The sequence below is a fragment of the Dendrobates tinctorius genome, unplaced genomic scaffold (assembly GCF_039654945.1).
Source record: "Dendrobates tinctorius isolate UK_male_01 unplaced genomic scaffold, ASM3965494v1 ptg000011l, whole genome shotgun sequence".
Taxonomy (NCBI): domain Eukaryota; kingdom Metazoa; phylum Chordata; class Amphibia; order Anura; family Dendrobatidae; genus Dendrobates; species Dendrobates tinctorius.
Genome location: NW_027361679.1, coordinates 7,614,866 through 7,628,668, shown reverse-complemented (window position 1 = coordinate 7,628,668; position 13,803 = coordinate 7,614,866). Strand labels below are relative to the sequence as shown.

The 13,803-nt window shown below is 40.4% G+C and overlaps 1 protein-coding gene across 2 annotated transcripts in view; it reads left to right on the top strand.

Moving 5' to 3' along the window:
• LOC141100922 (venom factor-like) overlaps positions 1-13,051 on the top strand; it is a 481,958-nt gene extending 468,907 nt beyond the window's left edge. For both annotated transcript variants that reach the window (XM_073589703.1, XM_073589701.1), the window contains 3 exons: positions 5,921-6,004; positions 12,565-12,706; positions 12,812-13,051. In XM_073589703.1, the coding sequence (XP_073445804.1) occupies positions 5,921-6,004; positions 12,565-12,706; positions 12,812-12,920 (335 nt within the window). In that variant the 3' untranslated portion in view covers positions 12,921-13,051. The remainder of the gene's footprint in view (positions 1-5,920; positions 6,005-12,564; positions 12,707-12,811) is intronic.
• The last annotated feature ends 752 nt before the right edge of the window (positions 13,052-13,803 follow it).

Here is a 13,803-nt window from a genome sequence, read left to right as displayed (position 1 = left end):
AGTTCATGATGTGTATAGGGCTTGTGGCATTCTATATCTACAGGATATCTGTCTAGTGTCTATGTATTTATTATATTATCTAATCTATTTCTATCTATATCTTTTTATTAGATTGTTTTATTAGGTTTGTAAACTAGCTTTTAATACACAGAGAATTACAGTATGTAAAAGATGATGTTAAAAACGCATTGCATACGCATGTCATATGGATGTTAGGTGATAAAAATATGACACTCGTCCAACCTCTCAGGAGCAACATGAGAGCTATTTTTTAAGTGCAAATGTGAGCGAGCCTTAAATGAGAGAGCTGTAAGAAAGTCAAGATGCCTTAGTAATAAGTGCTACTGAGTTCATACCCTCTGCCCCAAATGACAGCTCTAGCTACTTCCTTCCCAATAGGAAATGCAATTCAAATTCAAGTTTATACTCTGTGCTGTACACATATTATATACAGTGCCTTGAAAAAGTATTCATACCCCATTAACGTTTTCACACATTTCATGTTACAATCAGAAACTTAAATATGTTTATTGGGATGCTATGTGACATACCAACACAAAGTAGCACGTATTTTGGAAGTGTAAAGGAAATTATACATGGATTCCTAAATATTTTACAAATATATATCTGAAAATTGTGACATAGATTTATATTCAGCTCCCTATATTTCGGTTCAATTACTGCTGCAAGTCTTTTGGGATATATCTCTATCAGTTTTATACTTCTGAAGGAGGAATATTTTTGGCCATTTATCTTTCCAAACTGGCTCTAGCTCAGTGAGATAGGATGGAGAGCATCTGTGAACAGCAATTTTCAAGTCTTGTCACAGATTCTCAATGGATTTAGGTCTGAACTGTGACTGGGCCATCCACACATGAATATGCTTTGATCTAAACAATTCAATTAAAAAATAAAGTTTAATTAAAAAAAAGTTAAGTTTGAACCATCAAAAAATATTACCGGAAATATATAACTATTTTGCCTCACTGCAATTATAACAACTTATATTGTTAGGAGAAAAAAAAAAAAAAAAAAAGAAAAAGAGACACAGAAAAAGCGCACTCACAGCCAAATGTGGATATGCAAAAAGGACAAATCAAAAATTAAAGCGCACTCACAGCCAGATGTGGATATGCAAAAAGGACAAATCAAAAATCAAACAAATGCCAGGAAGGCCGAATACATGATAAAAACAATTAAAAAACACCAAAATGGAGAGGGTGGGCAGGTGGAATAAGAGCATGCGTATGTAAATAAAGCATACAAGACATGATGTAACAAGTAATATTAAATCTCAACAATGCTCTTTTCTCCCAGCAAGTGTGAAAGTTGATATATTGGATTACTTTAATTTATTTATTTGTATCTTATCTCCAAAAGAAGGTCCAAACTATAGCGAATATATAATATGATTTCACAATAAAGTGAACAATTATGCCAAGTGGACCTGAATCTTAATACACAAGAGGCAATGTGCCTGATACACATATGTGGGTGAGAAGAGACAATGTCAATTTTACATAGTAAGGCCGGTTTCACACTAGCGCATTTTCAACGCGCGCACGGCCGGGGGTAGCTCCGCCCCCGATCCGGCTCTCTGCCCGGCGTGCCCGCCCCTTCCTTGTAGCGCCGCCTCCTAGCGGACAGCGGCGCCTGCGATCGGCGCACCCTATCTTTAGCATAGGGTGCGCCGATCGTGCGCAGGCCGTGCGCTAGTTGCGCTTTGACCTGCGCTGCGCACTTTTGACGGTGCGCCGTGCGCGCCAAAATCAAACTTTTCGGATTTTGGCGCGCACGGCGCACCGTCAAAAGTGCGCAGCGCAGGTCAAAGCGCAACTAGCGCACGGCCTGCGCACGATCGGCGCACCCTATGCTAAAGATAGGGTGCGCCGATCGCAGGCGCCGCTGTCCGCTAGGAGGCGGCGCTACAAGGAAGGGGCGGGCACGCCGGGCAGAGAGCCGGATCGGGGGCGGAGCTACCCCCGGCCGTGCGCGCGTTGAAAATGCGCTAGTGTGAAACCGGCCTAATGTGTTCAGACAGCGCCATGTAATGAACAAAAATCATTCCATCCATGTAAAAAAAAAAAAAAAAAAGAGAACAAAAAGTAAGAATCACATAATATTTACCGAGGGAGATCACACTGCCCGCCAGCAACCAACACGTGTCGCTGCAACCTGCAGCCTCGTCAGGGGAAGTAGCCAGTTGTATCCACAAGCCCCTTATGTAGTGCAATTGCAATCACAACAGCAAGCGCCGTCACCTGGGTGCGGCGTCTGCTGTGTGATGAGGGTAATGTGTGTATGTATCAGGTTACTGCACATACGCAGAGAATAGAACCAGGTTCCAAGCACAGGAGGATGACGCGCTTAAATAATGAAAGCAATATATGTACGTACTAAATTGCCGCGCATGCGCAGTAAACAAACCTGCGTGTCAGGCCCTGAAAGATGATGGCCTGCGGTCCAGGCACAAAAGGATGACGCGCTAGCATAATAAAAGCAATAGATACAGGCAGCGAATTATTGCGCAAACGCTGAAGACAAACCTACATATCAAGCCTTAAAAAATAATAATAAATAAAGCGCTTGAGATCCGAAAATAAGACAATGATGTGCTTACAAAGTTATTGCGCATGTTCAAAGGACAAACCTGCTCGTCAAATCATGAGTTTATAGTATGCTTGCAATACAAATAAGCAGGAGGACATATATTCCAACAAATGCAATGACATGTCCACACATAACGCTACACATAATAATGCCAAAGTTCCACATCACAAATAGGGGGACACACTACTATATCATTTCAATATGCAAAACCCATGTGTAGTCACATAAACAAGTCTGTCCATACAAAGATGGATTAGCGTATTCAAACCCAAAACACACCTATGGAAATTACCCCCCATATATATGTGCAATTGAAAAACTCAAAACTAAGGTCACATGCCAATACAATGATCCAAGTACCACATTTAAAATCAGTGAGAGAGACACGTTAATTGCAAACACAGCACAATGTATCTTAATGAGGAGCCAAAAGGTGGAATATTTTCAAAAAACATGGTCAACAATAAAAATAGAAAAAAAAATTCTATTAAAAAAAAATGTTTCCTTTTCTTTCTCCTTTTCCCCTTTTTCTCTTCCTTCCCCTTTTTCTTTCCTCTTTCTTCCTCCTTCCCTTTTCCTTCCCTTTTTTTTTTTTTTTTTCTTCCTTCTCTATCCTTCTCTTTAAGTCATGAGAAAACTAGTAAAAGACAAATCCTCATTTATGCCCCCAGGTGTGACCGAATTCAGTTGAAAGATCCACATAGATTCCATGCGCAAAAGTTCCCCCTGGCGATCTGACTTTCGAATATTCGGTTTGACCCTCTGCAATCCCACAACTGTGAGATCCCTGAACTGTCCATTGTGGCACTCCAAAAAATGGGAGGCCACTGAGGTCAAGGTCTTACCCTTAGCCAAGTCTGTCCTTGCCAAATTGACATTGGAAGTGTGCGCAATTCTTGAGAGGTCTGTCCAATGTATAATTTAGAAATATGCAAAACACAAGCCACAGAGGCACCATCATATGTTTCTCAACGCAAGCAATGACTAGCCAGGTCTTTCCCCGGGAAGGAACAACCACGGGAAGGGCAGTCTCCAATGAAGGAAACCACCTATGCCAAAACATGGTATCCATCCACAGACAGCTGTTTTGGGGTATTGCCCCTCATCAGTGTGGAATAGGAAACTGGCCAGTAGGAGCAATGCCTAGTAAAAGACTGTGAAAAATGAGGATGAATGAACTCATGGAGATCAACATCCAACACTGCGGAGACACCATCACATGTTTCTCAACGCAGTGATTCTAGAGCAAAGCCCCCATCCCTTATGGGAAATATGTAAAAATATGCAAAACACAAGCCGTGGAGACACCATCACATGTTTCTCAACGCAAGCAATGACTAGCCAGGTCTTTCCCCGGGAAGGAACAACCACGGGAAGGGCAGTCTCCAATGAAGAAAACCACCTATGCCAAAACATGGTATCCATCCACAGACAGCTGTTTCGGGGTACCATGTTTTGGCATAGGTGGTTTCCTTCATTGGAGACAGCCCTTCCCGTTGTTGTTCCTTCCCGGGGAAAGACCAGGCTAGTCATTGCTTGCGTTGAGAAACATGTGATGGTGTCTCTGCAGCTTGTGTTTTGCATATTTTTACATATTTCCCATAAGGGATGGGGGCTTTGCTCTAGAATCACTGCGTTGAGAAACATGTGATGGTGTCTCCGCAGTGTTGGATGTTGATCTCCATGAGTTCATTCATCCTCATTTTTCACAATGTATAATTTAGGACATGGACACACCAACGCATAAACAACATTATGGGTTTTACAGTTGATGTAATCCTTCAACTTATATTCCCGCCTGTCCTGTGGATTTGTAAAGCAATTGGTACGTACTATAAAGCCACACACATTACATCCCCACTTGGAAAAGAGCACCGTATGCGAACACCTGACTGGATTCTAACAGTTGGTTTCACAAAGTGACTTCTCATTAGAGAGTCACGAAGATTCGGGGCCCTCCGGGCAGTGAGTAAAGGACTCTCTGGTAGCAAATTTGAAATACGCACATCCATTTTCAAAATAGGCCAATGGGTTTCAAAAAGTTTTTTAACCCTGTCCCACTGGTTATGAAACATAGTGATAAATCTAATATGATCATTCACAACACGCGGGGTAGGCTTCAAAAGATCATCACGAGTGACAGTCGTGACCCTGCGATAAGCTTGACCTATTGTGGATCATGGATAGTGCCATTCACGTAAACGTCTAGAAAGATCCTTAGAATGAGTCCTAAAGTCCTCAAATTCTGTACAATTACTGCGCAATCTCGCGAACTGTCCGTAGGGTATATCCCTCTTTAGATGTTCCGGGTGGAAACTTCTATAGTCCAAAAGACTATTCGTTGCCGTTGCTTTACGAAAAAGATCGGTGCAAATCTGGTTGCCACGGAGAGAGAGCCTGAGATCCAGAAAATCTACAGCAGAAACAGAAACATGATGAGTCAAGTGGATGTTAAAAGGATTCTGATTCAGTGAACCAATGTAACTCTCAAAGTCTTGAACAGTGCCCGTCCAAATCAAAAAAATATCATCAATGAAACAAACCCATAAAAATACATGTTCCTTGAAAACTGATGATGGGTACACATGCTCCGCCTCCCACCAATCCAGTAAAAGGTTAGCGAAAGACGGAACACAACGAGCACCCATCGTGGTACCGGATATCTGTCGAAAAAAGTCAAATCAAATAAAAAATAATTGTGTGTTAAAATAAATTTTAATATACACAAGGGAAAATCATTGTGACCTGAATCAGAATTATCCTGTCAACTCAAAAAATACTCAACGGCCCTTAGTCCCAGATGTTGCGGAATGTTCGTATAGAGGGATTCAACATCAATAGTTATCAATAGTACTGACTCAGGTATTTGAATTGAACTTATTTTATGGATTAAATCTAAAGAATCCCTCAAATATGATGGTAATTCCAACGCCAAGGGTTGAAGGAAAAAATCTAGGTACAAACAGGCTTTCTCACCGAGGCCCCCAATACCAGCCACAATGGGCCTACTAGGTGGACACGATAAATTTTTTATTGTTAGCATGTCAAACGTAAACTTTTTTACAAACTGCTTTATTAATATATCAAAGGAATAAAGTAAAGAGTTAGGAACCCTGTTGTCAGAACGAGCTCACTGACAGGTTTCACTGTTAACTTAACTGCAGTCTTCTGTGTAGAGTTATTTGTAGGTACTTCATATGCTAAATTGTGCTTACAAATGTATTCGGACCCCACTGGAAAGGTTACCTTTAGAAAGAAATAGAAAGTTTTATGTAAAAATCCTTTTAAATGTATTTTTTATATTGTTTAGTTGTGAAAGTTCAACTGACTGACTCAAGGACACAAGCCAACTTTGAGTTCCACAATTTCACCATTTTGGATGTAATCAAAGAAGGTAAGAAAGAAAAAAGTCACAGATGCTGTTAGTTCTCGAGTCTCCTGTTCAGTGGGCAGAATTTACTATCGTGATCAAAGCACTTTATCTGTGCTGCGTAATACACAAGGACATCACATATTGTGGCTGATAAAAAATAATAATCTGTATGCAGTAAATGTCAGACTCCTGGCATTAGGTGGTGTAAGTGTTTGTTTTGCCTATAGGGATACATTAGTGACTGAATTCACCATGTTTGTAATTTTCTTTTGGTAAATTTATGAGCAAATTAGGTAAACCGATTCTCCCATTGTACTCTATGTACCAACAAAAGAGGTCGGTTCTTGCCAGAGCTGAGCTCTTTGTCATTGAGCTGCTCTATAGACTCAGCTTCCCCGAACACCCAGAAACAAGTCTCCCCAGATTTTTCACTCACTCTGGTAAACCCTTAGTGTTCCAGCCTATCGCACCTCTTCGACACAATTGCTTGGTGCTGATGTGTTGTCATGGTATCCGGCTGCCTAATAGTGTTCCACATGGGGTGCAATCTTAGTCTTTAGTTTAATATCACCAGAGGCTCAGCCTGGTTGAATGTCAGAATGCCTGTCACATCTATATTGACAGGTATAGTACAATGTAAGTGCAGTTGTAGTGTATTTTATCAAGATCATTTAAGTTGAAGTCACTATTGAGACTAAAATAAAAAGGTAACACAGTTTAATAAAATGTAAGAAAAAATATAGAAAATATTTTAAAAAAGTGAAATAATAAGGCTGCTAGTGATGGGTGAGCATACTCTTATCCGGGCATGCTCGGGTGTTATCCAAGTATCTTGGGCGTGCTTGTATATCATGTTTGGGTCCCTGTGGCTGTATGATTTGTGGCTGTTAGACAGCCTAAGCCCATGTGAGGATTCCCTAACAGGCAGGCAACCCCTGCATATGTTCAGGCTGTCTAACAGACGAAAACATACAGTTGTAGAGACCCGAACATAATATATGAGCACTCCCAGATGCTCAGCTAACACCCAGGCATGCTAAGATAAGATGTTACCAGAGCACGATCGTCCATCACTGAAGGCTGTACATTAGGGTGACCGGATCTCATATGGGGGGGAAAAAATGTCAGAATCTTGTTCGTCTGGACCCCACAAAACGATTCCCCTTTCCAGATATTGAGAGAGCCAAAATTTGAGCTCGATCAAACGACGTTAACCCGTGCCGCTCGTCGCTCAAAGTTTGAAAAAATCCAAATTGAGGTATTTTAAGATTTAGGTATTTTGCATAGTCTGTTAGACTATAAAGAATGTGACAACAACATTGCAGAAATAGCCCTGACCAAATTTTCGAACCATTTGTGGTATTTGAATGCAGAGTTGGTGGGATTATCGTTTTTTGATCCCACCATTACAGACAATGAAAAGTTGTTAATGGCTAATAAATTGCTCAGTAGCACAGATGAACCATCAGAGCACGCTAACCTACATGAGTTGATAATTTTACATAGTTATCTAATCTATTCTAGAGCTTTTGTTAAAGTAGTTTTTGAAACGTCAGAATATAATGCTCGGCATTTGCTTACAACTTGCAGGACATATTGCTTTTGTTCTTCATCTTTTGTCAGAAGGTCGTTAAAGTCGGTTACTTCCTACCTCTTTTAATTTTTCTTTCCTAACTTTTGGATTTACAACCCTAGCGTGCTCTGATGGTTCATCTGTGCTACTGAGCAATTTATTAGCCATTAACAACTTTTCATTGTCTCTAATGGTGGGATCAAAAAACGATAATCCCACCAACTCTGCATTCAAATACCACAAATGGTTCGAAAATTTGGTCAGGGCTATTTCTGCAATGTTGTTGTCACATGCTTTATAGTCTAACAGACTATGCAAAATACCTAAATCTTAAAATACCTCAATTTGGATTTTTTTCAAACTTTGAGCGATGAGCGGCACGGGTTAACGTCGTTTGATCGAGCTCAAATTTTGGCTATCTCAATATCTGGAAAGGGGAATCGTTTTGTGGGGTCCAGACGGACAAAATTCCGACATCGATTTTTTGCGGTCACCCTACTGTACATGCTTGGTAACATATTTGTAACAACCCCATCTATGTAAATTTCATGTTCTTTGACCCATACAGTGAATAACAGGAAAGAGCTTCAAACTTAAAATACATTTTTCATTCATCCGTCTCCCCCCAAAAAAAACTGAATGAAAAGCAATAAATAAAATAGAATAAAATCAATGAGTCCCAAATTGATACCAATGAAAACATCAACTGATCGACCCAAAACCAAGCCCTCAAAAAGTTGTATTGACAGAAAAATAAAAAGAAGCTCAATAAAGGAGAGTAATAAAAGACATTTGAAATTTTACAACCCCTGACTATTGGAGTTTTGAGCCGGGTTTACACCAGCAGCGTTAAACGATAGCCATAGGCCGATGTTTGCCAGTCTACGGTTGTTTGATAGGCTGCTTAGACAGGCAGACTGATCGATATCGATTGTTCTCTGCCTAGACTTCTACTGTTCTTGGCAGCACATACTGTATATTGCTTCCACAGGATGATGTGCTGTCGAGAGCAATGAGCATTTAAGAAAGCTTAAAAATAATTTCACCCAATGACCAAGTGTTTTGCTAGTTTATCAGGTGACTAGCAGACTATTTACACTGCATTCATAAGAACAATCTTTCCTGATTAATTGTGGCATCTATAGTTATGTGCAAAATAATGGCAGTCTAACATTACTGTGTTTTTATTTACAGTTTTTGGCATTAAAGATCATACAACGTAGGAAAAAAATGAATGACTAGGTGTAGGCGAGTAATGGGCAACCAACAGAATCAACAGTCATGACATGCATGCAGCCAGTTTGGTATAGTTGACTCATTTAATGAGAGGTGTTCTAATTAATAGCAGTGTGGAGTTCAGTTAGGGAGGTTATTCATTCTGTGAAGAAACAAGTGTCTATTATGGCCCTTATTTAAAGATGGAGGGCAGCAAATGTTTTACCTGCTGGTTTTAGCCCTCGCTTAATAAGGTGAGTTGTTCCAGACACTGTATCGAAGGAGAAAGAATTTTGATCAAGAAGGTACGGTAATTGGAAATGAGAAATCATATAAAGACGTGCAGAAAATAATTGGCTGCTCAACTAAAGAGATATCCAATGCTTTAAAATAGCAAAGAAAACCCAAAATATGTGGCAGGAGAAGAAATACTACCGTCCGCATAGATCATAGAAGACAAGAATAGCAAAGAAGCATCCAATGATCAGCTCCAGGGAGATCAAAGAAGATCTTCAGTTTCCTGGGAGTCCTGAAACCATCAGAAGATGCCTAAGTTAAGCCACACTATTTGCAGGAAACCCTTGTAAAGTACCATTGCTGGAAAAAAAAGATGTGTTGAAAATGTTACAGATTTCCAGAGAACACATTAACAAGCCTAAAGAGAAGTGGTGCAATATTCTATGGACAGATGAGAGCAAGATTGTTCTTATTGGGTCTAAAGGCAGCGGTTTGTGAGACAACACATGAACACTGAATTTAAGCCACAGTACATTGTGAAGACTGTAAAACATGGAGGAGTATGGATAATGGTTTGGGGATGTTTCTCATATTATGGATCTGGGACAATTTATTGCATGCCAGGTACCATGGACCAGTTTGAATATATCAAAATACTGGTCATGTTGCGTGATGCTGAAGAAGAAATGCCCTTGACATTGGCGTTTCTGCAGGACAACGACCCCAAACACACCAGCAAGTTAGCAACAGCCTGGATCCAAACCAAGAAGATTGTTGTTATGAAGTGACAAGCCCAATCCCTGAACCTCAATCCGACTGACAATTTGTGGAGTGACATCATAAATGCTGATTTTCATATCAAACCTAAGAATGCAAAATAACTGTGGAATGTAGTCCTGTCAGCTTGGGCTGAAATATCTGTTTGCAGGTGTTAGATGTTAGTTGACTCTACGCAACACAGATGTAATGCAGTTATCCAATATAAGGATTAGACAACTAAATATTAGTTTAGTATTTAACGGAAAAGCGAAATCTGCAAACAAATTTCAGTTAATACTGTAAATATTCGAGTTTGTAAAAGAAAATGCAGATGCTGCTATTTTATGAGCAGCCTATTATTCTTTTTTCTTCACTTTTAGTATAAAATGTGATATTTTTTTTGTTCATGTTTTCATTTGGAATTGAATGTGCAGTGCTCCCAGTGCCTTTGTACATATGGAAGTAAATGCTACTATGAGGATTGAGCTTTTTCCCAGTTGTTTTAAACACACTGCTATTATTTTACAGATAACTCTAAATGGCCCCAAAGTTGCTTATATCCTTTACAAATGATGAGCCTTGGTGCAAATTTTCGTGTGCCCACCACCTACAACAAAAACAAAATGTCACACTGTATACCTTCAAACTGTAACATATTACTATTTACAGCTGTACATTAGCATCTTTGAAGCTGTGATATGGCTTCCATTGCGCTATTTGGGGTCCTGCTGTACTGCCATGTCTCTGACTATAATATCGAGATATTCACAGTTTCTTTTTCCTGTTAGCTTCTATATGAATCCAAAATGGAACAAAAAAAAAAGCCAAATTGTTGCTTCTCCATCATCAAATAGCTCAGTAATACAAAATAGAAAACGTTCTAGGGAAGGCTGCTGTGTCAGTTCCGCCATTCATTTGCGCTCTCTTTTGTGGTGACTTTCACAAAAATCCAGACCCCAAAACGAATTCAATGCCCTAAATCTATCCAGACCCTATATCACATGCATAATTAATTTAGATCCAAGGCCAGACCCCTACATTAGTTTGAACCACAGACCAGATACCATAATTAACCTAGACCATATCCTAAAATTCATCCGGACCCTAAATCTGAAATAAAAATTAAACCCTACTTGAAATCCGCCGTACATGAACGGTGCAAAGGGGGAGTGGGCGCAAAGGCTGATCCCAAACTATACCTGCAGATAATGGCTGTATGTCACAATCAGGAACTGCCTCTAAGGGGAAGAGTCAGATGGCCGTATAACTTGGATGACGATCGCAACGCAATGCTGAAACTCGCTGTCGGCTCTCCAGACCAGAGAGTGTCAGCATGTATTTCCATTCAGTTGTCATGCTTGGGTTAGGAGAGCAAACGGCCAGTCCGAGCATTGCCATCTGACTCTTACCTAACAATCCCGGGTGGACTGTTAACGTTAAATACCGTCAGTGAGTAAAGCACTGGCATGGGGGCATGTCACGCTAAGCACCTATCAGTTGCCCCGTGACGTGACTGAGGGGCGCTGATAGGTTGTTATGACAGCCGGGGTTCTGGTGAAGACCCCCATGTCTGCCATAATGTAATGGAGCTCTGTTGTCTGGGCTTCAAAATAGACTGTGAATTTTACTGTATTCAGCAATAGTGTGGTATTTCTATTTATACTATAGGATATCTGCCAATCAACAGGTTCAACTTCCTTAGAGGACTAACAAATACACTAAAAAGAAAAAAAATTGAAAATATGGAAACCCACCCCCCAAAAATGCAACACTCACTTTTATCATGACAAAAAAGATATATCAAAAATATACATTTATGGGTTAACTGCATCTATAAATAGTCCAATTTAACAAATTGGTATAACTAAAAACGTCTTGTGCTCAAAGGATAAGCTCTTACCCGGTTACATCGACCAAAAAAAGAAAATGTTATTGATTTTTTTTTTTTAACCACTAAAATACGGTACTTTTTTTTCCTGTTTTCTAGTATACCATGTAGTAAAATGAATGTCATCATTCAAATGTACAACCCTTAATGCAAAAAATCAAGCCCTTATTTGTCTATGTGGAAGGAATATGACAAAATATGACATTTGAAAAAAGGGGAGAAAAAAACAAAATGCAAAAATGGAAATTGGCCATGTTGGGGAGGGGCTTATATAAATCTCCCAGTTAGACCCTTACATTTAGGCCGAGGTCACACTTGTGAGTGCACTGCGAGAAACTCACCCCAATACCCAGCACTGCCGCCGGCACTTGGACCGGAGCGTTCAGCTGCATAGAAATACATGCAGCCGCTCACTCCAGTCCCGAGTGCCGGCGGCAGTGCTGGGTTTTAAGGTGCGAGTTTCTCGCATTGCACTAGCAAGTGTGACCCCGGCCTTACTTTCCCACTCCTGGCCCAGATTCTTCTTAGCTCTGGGCAGTGCTGCACTAGATCCTGAGCATCAGACAGGTTTTTCACAGAGAACCTAAACTGTATAGAGGAGCTGCAAGTGTATGGCAAAGCATTGACCCATGTAGGTTTATCTTCAGTAAACACAGTCCCGAGCTCAACTGTTCCTGGCAGTGGCAGAGCAATAAAGAGGATTGGCGACTGGTGGATTTCTCAGAGTGAGGCACAAGGATCCAATCATTATCACCAATCTTAGGCTGCAATAGCCCTGTATTTAATATAAGCCGGGTTGGCTGCATGAACATTATTCCACAACAACATGGTTACCCAATGCCCCGTGTTTATGCAAACCTACGAACAGGCTGTGTTTTTTGTTTGTTGATAAACTTTCATCTTTTTCAGGAGCAGACATCCAATACGTGACTACTGGTCAGCAAAGAGAATTTCTTAATCACGTGGCTTGTAACCAGATACTTGAATTGAAAACAAATATGGCTTACCTTCTAATGAATCACTACTCTAATGTATGGGAGAGTTCATCATCGTAAGTATCATAAAATCCCACTATGTCAAATAACCTCCATGTGTAGCATTGTATGACCTACAACGATCTCCCCCCAATTACTTATTTCTCGCCTCTTCTCTGCAGGGCAAGTTATATGTTTGGCAGTAACACATTCATACTCGCTTGGCCAGAAGACGATAATACGCTAAAAGAGTTTACAGAAACCATGAAAGAACAAGGATGCGATAGTTAAAGCCTCTTTAAAAAGTTATTTAGTAGCAAACGGACACAAATGAATTAATGCATATATATTTTATTATATATACTGTAAATATACAGTATATATAAAATAAAAAAATCTGAATAAACATTTTAACAAATTGATGTCAACAGTCCTTTATTTGCAGGGTGTTCACCAGGCGTAAGCTGTCGGCTAATATATTATCCATACTATTTGAGTGATGCCCATTTTCTTTGACTATGTAGAATTAAATTGATCCATGTGAACAGGTGGCAACTAGTGATCAGTATTGATGAGCGAGTGTGCTGCTCGTTACTTGAGTTTTCCGAGCATACTTGGGTGTCCTCCAAGTATTTTGGGTGTGCTCAGAGATTATGTTTGAGTTCCCGCTGCTGCATGATTTGCAGCTGCTAGACAGCCTGAATACATGCAGGGATTGCCTGTTTGTTAGGGAATCCCCACATGGAAAACTTGAGTAACGCGCACACTCGCTCATCACTAGTGATGAGCGAACGTGCTGGGATAAGGTGTTATCACTCGAGTGCTAACCGAGTGACTTTGGCATTCTCGAAAAATATGTTCGAGTTCCCCCAGCTGCATGTCTCGCGACTGTTAGCCAATCCCTGCATGTCTCATGTTGCGGCTGTCGAATAGCCGTCAGACATGCAGTCACAGGGACTTGAACATATTATTTGAGCACGCTGAAGACACTTGGTTAGCACCTGAATATGCGAAGAAAACACCTTGTCCAAGCAAGTTCGCTCATCACTAGTGGCAGCGTTTCGGTGAAAACAATTCTTATTCAAGGGCTCACTTGCTCTTGAGCTAATCCGCTGCCACATGTTCACATTTTCTTTTGCGTGGTGCTCACTTACTTTGCTTTGTTTTGTACCAT